The 7,442-nt window shown below is 48.9% G+C and overlaps 4 protein-coding genes across 4 annotated transcripts; 2 read left to right on the plus strand and 2 right to left on the minus strand.

Moving 5' to 3' along the window:
• Positions 1-516: 516 nt before the first annotated feature.
• Positions 517-3,351, minus strand: LOC111078091 (enolase). The gene is made up of 3 exons (XM_022372627.2): positions 3,245-3,351; positions 1,684-2,407; positions 517-1,609 (listed from the first exon to the last, which is right to left on the minus strand). Exons 2-3 carry the CDS (start codon positions 2,398-2,400, stop codon positions 1,025-1,027), a joined length of 1,302 nt encoding a protein of 433 aa, XP_022228319.1. The 5' UTR covers positions 2,401-2,407; positions 3,245-3,351; the 3' UTR covers positions 517-1,024.
• Positions 3,352-3,642: 291 nt separating this feature from the next.
• On the plus strand, positions 3,643-4,768 carry LOC111078122 (exosome complex component RRP40). The gene has a single exon (XM_022372659.2). The coding sequence runs from the start codon at positions 3,905-3,907 to the stop codon at positions 4,601-4,603; it is 699 nt and encodes a 232-aa protein (XP_022228351.2). The 5' UTR covers positions 3,643-3,904; the 3' UTR covers positions 4,604-4,768.
• A 99-nt stretch (positions 4,769-4,867) lies between these two features.
• LOC111078113 (rRNA-processing protein UTP23 homolog) lies at positions 4,868-7,269 on the minus strand. The gene is made up of 3 exons (XM_022372646.2): positions 7,098-7,269; positions 6,843-7,043; positions 4,868-6,787 (listed from the first exon to the last, which is right to left on the minus strand). Exons 1-3 carry the CDS (start codon positions 7,215-7,217, stop codon positions 6,371-6,373), a joined length of 738 nt encoding a protein of 245 aa, XP_022228338.2. The 5' UTR covers positions 7,218-7,269; the 3' UTR covers positions 4,868-6,370.
• Positions 5,017-6,193, plus strand: LOC111078103 (dehydrogenase/reductase SDR family member 7). Its single transcript, XM_022372635.2, has one exon. The coding sequence runs from the start codon at positions 5,132-5,134 to the stop codon at positions 6,095-6,097; it is 966 nt and encodes a 321-aa protein (XP_022228327.1). The 5' UTR covers positions 5,017-5,131; the 3' UTR covers positions 6,098-6,193.
• Positions 7,270-7,442: the final 173 nt, after the last annotated feature.

Genomic DNA, 7,442 nt, shown 5'->3' on the forward strand with positions numbered 1-7,442 from the left:
TCAATCCCGACGCTGTGCCCGAGCCATCGCCGAACTACATCTACATCTACAAGGGTTAAACACACATACTAAGATGGACTTAATTGTCTTCAGCTCCACCTGGCGGGAATGATGATAAGTGATGACATTAAGGTACGCTAGGGCGCCACCCCACCGCCGGGTTAGCCGGGTTTCACACCACTTTGATTATTTTACATGTATGTTTTATTACATGCAATCTACTTGATGCAAGTACAGCCAACGACCGACAGAGCGCGTATAGCAGTGTAGCAGACTCCCCACAGTGCCGCCACTAGTCGAAAATATAAAACAAATACGTTACATTAACCCCTTGATGGGGATGGGCCATCAAAGCGACTACTCTTGGATAATTGCCCCCCACGTCTCTCTGACAACCAGCACCACTAGGAGAGAATCTTTAGCGAAGCGATTGAAATGTTGGAGATATTATATTATGACTGAACCTCCAAGAAGGAGCTGCACCATGCTATACATGTTAAAGAAGTAAGCCCCATCGACTATTGGAACACCTGCGGGGGGCATTCGCTTTATTTGAGTTGAACGATTTTATGCTTAATTTAATTCTATGTCTCAACGATAATTTTGTGGTTTCATTTCACTGTATTGGGTGGTAGAGTGGGGTGGGGGGATTGAGTGTGTATATAATTTCAAGAGAATTACAACGACTACGAATACGATATCCACGCGGGGCCGGCTAACAGAATATCTGATACATAGGGGGGTGTTTGTTGGTTGTTTGTTTATATAAATAATGATTAGATCATGTTTTAACATTAATAATAATGTCTAATAACGAAGCATAGAGACAGCAAACGGTATTTTGGTATTTTAATTCTGTTGCCGATTTGTGCGCCAGACACAAATAAATCCAAAAGGGGGGTTGACGAGAACACGTACACCAAAAAGTATCAGCACCACCCCAGGATGGGTGTTCTCCTGCAGCTGCTGCTGATCATCATCAGCGGGTGCATTCGGTGTGGTTGGAATTTTGAAGTAGCAACGCTTACTGGGGCTTCCTGAAGCTCTTGCCGGCGAACTTGACACCGGCGCCGATCTCCTCCTCAATGCGCAAGATCTGGTTGTACTTGGCCAGACGCTCGGAGCGGCATGGAGCACCGGTCTTGATCTGGCCAGTGGACAGACCCACAACCAAATCACCAATAAACGAGTCCTCAGTCTCGCCGGAACGGTGAGAGACCATGGTGCCCCAGCCGTTCTTCTTGGCCAGCAGATGGGCGGCAATCGATTCGGTGACGGTACCGATCTGGTTCACCTTCAGCAGCAGGCAGTTGCAGGCGCCCTTCTCGACGGCGGTGGCAATGCGCTTGGGATTGGTCACGGTCAGATCGTCGCCGACAATCTGGATCTTGGTGTTGCAGGTCAGATTGGTCCAGGCCTCCCAGTGATCCTGGTCGAAGGGATCCTCAATGGATGTAATGGGGAAATCCTTGATGAACTCCTGGTACAGATCGGCCAGCTTGTCGGCTGACAGCCACTGGGTCTTGTCGCTCTTCTCGTTCTTGAAGTCCAGATCGTACAGACCATCCCGGAAGAACTCAGAGGCGGCCACATCCATGCCGATTTCGATCTGCAAAGCGTATACGAAATGGGATTATAGAGATTTCCTCTTCAATGGCGAGTAACTCTTGAGGGACTCCTTACCTTGCCGGTGTAGCCAGCCTTGGCGATGGCATCGGTGATCAGGACGAGAGCCTCCTTGTTGGACTGAATGTTGGGGGCGAAGCCACCCTCATCACCGACAGCGGTGGCATCCAGACCAAACTTGGCCTTGATCACGTTCTTCAGGTGATGGTACACCTCGGAGCCCATCTTCATGGCCTCGGTGAAGGTGGTGGCGCCGGTGGGCAGGATCATGAACTCCTGCATGGCCAGCTTGTTGCCGGCATGGCTGCCACCGTTGATCACGTTGAAAGCGGGCACGGGCAGGATGATCTCCTTGTTGCCAGCCAGATCGGCGATGTGTTTGTACAGGGGCACGCTCTTCTTGGCGGCGCCGGCCTTAGCAACGGCCAGGGAAATGCCCAGAATGGCATTGGCACCGAACTTGCTCTTGTTCTCGGTGCCGTCCAGCTTGATCATGAAGTTGTCGACAGCAGCCTGATCAACCACATCCAGATTGGCCTTGATCACCGCAGGTCCGAGGGTGTCGTTGACATGGGCCACAGCCTTCAGCACAGACTTGCCATGGTAGTTGGCCTTGTCGTTGTCGCGCAGCTCCAGTGCCTCATGGACACCGGTGGATGCGCCAGATGGAACGGCGGCACGGAACAGACCATTTTCGGTGGTCAGATCGACCTCCACGGTGGGGTTGCCACGGGAGTCGTAGATTTGACGTGCCTTGATCGCCTTGATAGTCATATTGCTGCTGCAAATGCAACGAGAGAGAGAGATGGCAAAAGGTTAAACATTTGTAATTCGTTGGGGTTTGTGGCGTAAGTGAAACCACAAAATTGGATTTTTATTAAAAATTATTCTATGATTTATACAATTAATTTGCAACGATATTTGTGTTATTCTCATAGCTCTTTAGATCGAAAATCAAATTTTTTCAATCACACCATCATTGTAATGCCCTCTGGAAGGGTATGAAAAAGACAACCAGATTGCCCAAAGACAGATAAGAATTACAAAAATGCTTGTTGGACTTTCATCATGGAATATTCCCGTTAATTCCAACCAAATCTATATTTAATTTCGATCAAATCTTTAATTAAAGTATTCTAAAATTGTCCAAAGTCAACAACACGGGCGGCATTTTGTCTGAAACACGAAGCGAAGAAAATGTATTTTCTACACAGCGGGAGAGCGGCGCAGCGCACTGAGCGCTGCTCCCGTATGACCTCTAAGCAGCTTTTAAAGGTCACTCGCAAAGTACGCGAAAAACCGCAGCCGGAATACGTGTAAATTATCGCCGAGAAAAAAAAGCGAAAGTACACGATTTGTGGAAATAATTGCAATAAACAATATTTGTCATTGTTTTAGTTGAAATTAAATTCAATTAAGAACAGATACAGAGCAGGGAGCGGCACTTGAAAATTTTGCACAGACATTTTTGTTAGATAATCGCAGGAGCTTTGTGGCAGAAAAATCTTTGCATTTGCATTACGCTTTGATTAACAAATTAAGGCAAACAATTAAGCACGCACTTGGCATATCAAATTATTAAATATTACTAATCACACACACACACACTAATACATACCAAGAACTTTTAAATTTGAGAAATTTAAATCCAGATGATAGCGATTCTAGAGAGCTTCCGGCGTTGCTGTTGCTGGCTGCTTTGCTAATGAAAGCTGCGGACGAGAAAAAGGCTGTGGAAGCCACCTCTGCTCCCACAGAGTGGGGCCAGCAGCGGAGAGCGCCACGTAAAGCTAATATGCTCGCCATTGCAGAGAGAGAGAGAGTTGCTGTCGCTCTCTCTATATGTATGCGTTTCCAGGTGCTGCGCCGGCTATGCTTTTGGGGTGATTGTTCTCACGCAACTGTTCTTTTGAGAGAATTGACCTTCGCACAAGGTTAGTCGCTGCCAACGCACAGGGGCTTCCTGTGGCATATGGGCCCAAGCTGCAAAAGAGAGTTGTGGTTAGAAATGAGAGTAGAAACTAGAAAATGAGTCTGCAAATGTCATACCACACTCATGTAGGGTATAAAATCAGTTTAAATTCAAAAAAAAAAACCAGATATTTTTGTAGCATAACAGCTGATCATGCACACACACACACGCACAGCAACCAGGGCTGCAATCTTAAGCAGTGCTGCAAAACGTGCCACCCGTGACCATATGTTTCAAACGACACGCGGCCGGCTTTTTGTTTTGGACTCCAACGCGGAATTAAATTAACACAAAACTACTTTTAAAATGGACAGCAGCAGCGCCATTGTAATGCCTGGAGAGCGCATCACCAGCATAGAGGAGGTGGCAAAGGAAAAACGCGTAATACTGGGCCCTGGACTGCGGCGACTGGACGATACGGTGGTGGCCAGCAAAGCGGGTCCACTGCGTCACAAGGAGCCCAACACGTACTGGATTGACAACTACCAGAGACGCTATGTGCCCGCGCGCGGCGATCTGGTGCTGGGCATCATCAAGGGCAAGGCTGGGGATCTGTATCGCGTGGACATTGGCTCGGCGGACATTGCCTCCATTTCGTATCTGGCCTTTGAGGCGGCCACCAAGAAGAACCGGCCCGACCTCAATCCGGGCGACATCATCTATGCGCGTGTGCTGAACGCCAGTGCGGACATTGAGCCGGAGCTGGTGTGCGTCAACTCGAATGGAAAGCGCGGCAAGCTGGGTCTCCTCGCCGATGGCTTCTTCTTCAAGTGCACCCTCAATCTGGGACGCCTGCTGCTGCGCGAGAATTGTCCCGCGCTGGCCGCCCTTACCCGTGAACTGCCCTACGAGATCGCCATCGGCGTCAATGGACGCATCTGGCTGAAGGCGAATTCCCTGCGCGAGACAATGGCTCTGTCGAATGCCATACTGACGATGGAGCAGGCCGGCTACACGGAGATTGAGAAAATCTGCGACAATCTGGGCGATGTGCTGCAGGCCTAGCTCGCTTCCAATAAATCTTTACTTAGTTTACTTACATTTCCAAAAAAAAACAAAAGAAACGAGCAATTTTTTTTTAATACTTTTGATACGACTTTTATGTAAAGGCAGCCCTGCTGCTGGCTGTCGGAGATGAGCAATTGTGTGACAACTGCATGGTGATCACGATATGAGAATTTTGTTATTTATTTAATGGAAGGGATTTGCCTGTGCTGCAGCAGTGACGTGACCCATTGGAACCATTAAATGTGTGAAACTCATTTCACATACCAACGGCGAAAACAATTCCATTTAATATATTATAACAAATCACATAATTAACACGCCACCCCACTGAATCACTGCATCATCTCCACCCAACCCACACCAGAGCAATCTTTGCCCACCGCCATAGGCATTCTAGTGCGGAACAGCTGATCCGGCTCTTATCTGTGAGAGAGACGGCCGCCGTAAGAGGAGTCGCAAACTTTTGCTTTGCAGTTGATTGTATTACGGCAAAGTGCAAAGGTAGCAAATCTCAGAGAGTGTACAATGACCTTCCTGGAGTTCCTGTTGATCCTGCTGGTGGGCTACTATGTGATCTATGTGCTGCTGTGGATCGTGCTCGACTGCAATGTGGCGCTGTGGATCAAGTCAAAGTTTGGCGTCTCGCTGTCGTCGATGCGCGGACAGGTGGTTTGGATAACGGGCGCCTCGAGCGGCATTGGCCGCTCCCTGGCGCTGAGCCTGGCCCGCCATGGCGTTCGACTGGTGTTGAGTGCGCGCCGTGTGGAGCAGCTGGAGGAGGTCCAGGAGGAGTGTTTGGCAGCGGCACGCGGTCTGCTGGCCACCAAGGATGTGCTCATTCTGCCCATGGATATGCTGCAGCTGCAGCGGCACGAGTCCAATCTCTTCACGGTGCTCAATCACTTTGATCGCCTGGATGTGCTGGTCAACAATGCGGGAAGATCGCAGCGCGCCAGCTGGACGGACATCGAGATCGAGGTGGATCGGGAGCTCTTCGAGTTGGATGTCTTTTCTGTGGTCCATCTCACGCGTCTGGTGGTGCGCTACTTCATCGAGCAGAACGGGGGTCGTGGTCATGTGGCCGCCACTTCCAGCATCGCCGGATTCGGTCCTGTGCCCTTCTCGGCCACCTATTGCGCGGCCAAGCATGCCCTGAACGCGTATCTGCTGTCCCTGAAGCTGGAGATGCGCAAGCTGGACGTGACTATCTTCGCCCCGGGGCCCATTGCCACCGACTTCCTGCAGGAGGCCTTCACGGGCGAGCAGGGCGCCAAGTATGGACAAAGTACGGCCAATCAGAAGCGGATGACAGCGGAACGCTGCGGCGAACTCTTTGCCGTTGCACTGGCCAACAAGATGGATCTCACCTGGTGTGGCCTCTTCCCCGTCAATCTGCTGGCCTACTGCGCCCGCAATCCCACGCTGACCAAGATCCTCGGCCAGTTTATGACCGAGCAGACGCTCAACAAAATACGCGAGGGTAAATTGTAAGATGCGGCGTTGGTTGCCCCTCTCGGTGCTCAGTCAACTTTTATTTTATACATTGTACAACGTTTAATTATACAAATATAGTATACAAATATGTACACAAAGATAAAAACTGGAATTGCGTTTGTTTGCTGGAGCATCTACAGTGCGTTGGAGGCACTAAGTTTCCAGTATATTCGCTTGAGGGTGTGGTTATGCTTGCAAAACGCACTATGGAACGAAGATTTCTTCACCATTTTATCATTCTTTAATCACATAAACAACTACTACTAAGACCTAATCTTTACCCAGAGCTGCCTTGACATGGGCAGGGATCTTGACACGTTTCCGTTTCGCCTTTGTCAGAACAGTTTGTTCTACGCCTTGTAGCGGCGGCTTCGACTTTTCCTTTTTGCTCTTTTTGCAGGACAGCGGATTGGGATTTTTGGGTCCCTTGCGTTTCGTTGAACTCGTGCTGGTGGCTTCTACTGGCTTTAGGCCCTGCTTTTCCTTCATGTAGTCAATCTTTGCGGCATGCTTGCCCAGCATGAGGTCCTTGGCCTGTTTTAGCACCCACTTTTTGGATGCTTTCGAGGGCCCCTCCAGCACGGGAGTGGCTTTGTGCAGATACAGCAGGCAGCGTCCGGGAATCTTGCGCAGACTCTCCTGCAGCAGGCGATCCTGGGAGGCGACTATGTAGCGATTGTCTTTGGTCTGTCGGCGAAAGTGTGGAATTAGTTCGATATTCCTCTGTTCGTCTCAATCTTACCATTGATTTGATGCAATCAGCGGCGGCCACAGGTTTGCCCTCGTGCCCGCATTTGTGCACATGGAACTTCTTGACAATCGTTGTGGCTCCTGTCAGGGGTGCGCCCAATGCCTCCGCCTCTAGGATCACACACTGGGTGGTCAGCAGCTTGGCACTGCATTGGAAATACTTCCTTATCTGCTCGTCAATGCCAATTTTGTGCTGCAATTTATAATTTGTATCAAATATTCAACAAGTTTCATGGCGACTCCTCACCAGCAGCGCTGCCTGGCAGAATGTGGCGTCCACCAACACCTGGTAGGGCTCCCGATAGTCAAAGTTGGTGGCAAAAAACACCAAAGTCTTGTGAGACTTTTTAAATCTTGATATTTTCATTGTTTAATTTAATTTTAATTATATTTTTGTAATTATTTTAATATTATTTATCGATAAAATATACGAACTTAACCCTCTTAGCCCGCGTCTATTAAACTGGCGGAAACAACTACGAGTCAAATCGTGGAATATAATACTAATTTTACTTTTAATTACTTACAAAACAAAAATGACCACGATATGTTTCACCTGAACTGCACTAGAACTGTTCAGGTTTCATTATAT

The sequence above is a fragment of the Drosophila obscura genome, unplaced genomic scaffold (assembly GCF_018151105.1).
Source record: "Drosophila obscura isolate BZ-5 IFL unplaced genomic scaffold, ASM1815110v1 contig_200, whole genome shotgun sequence".
Taxonomy (NCBI): Eukaryota; Metazoa; Arthropoda; class Insecta; order Diptera; family Drosophilidae; genus Drosophila; species Drosophila obscura.

Bases quoted from the DNA above. Each gene is read 5' to 3' on its own strand.
- LOC111078091 (XM_022372627.2), bottom strand. From the start codon at position 2,400: ATGACTATCAAGGCGATCAAGGCACGTCAAATCTACGACTCCCGTGGC. The intron at 1,610-1,683 runs GTAAGGAGTCCC...TACGCTTTGCAG, and splicing joins AGGCTGGCTACACCGGCAAG to ATCGAAATCGGCATGGATGT.
- LOC111078122 (XM_022372659.2), top strand. From the start codon at position 3,905: ATGGACAGCAGCAGCGCCATTGTAATGCCTGGAGAGCGCATCACCAGC.
- LOC111078103 (XM_022372635.2), top strand. From the start codon at position 5,132: ATGACCTTCCTGGAGTTCCTGTTGATCCTGCTGGTGGGCTACTATGTG.
- LOC111078113 (XM_022372646.2), bottom strand. From the start codon at position 7,217: ATGAAAATATCAAGATTTAAAAAGTCTCACAAGACTTTGGTGTTTTTT. The intron at 7,044-7,097 runs GTGAGGAGTCGC...TATAAATTGCAG, and splicing joins TCTGCCAGGCAGCGCTGCTG to CACAAAATTGGCATTGACGA. The intron at 6,788-6,842 runs GTAAGATTGAGA...TTTCGCCGACAG, and splicing joins CTGATTGCATCAAATCAATG to ACCAAAGACAATCGCTACAT.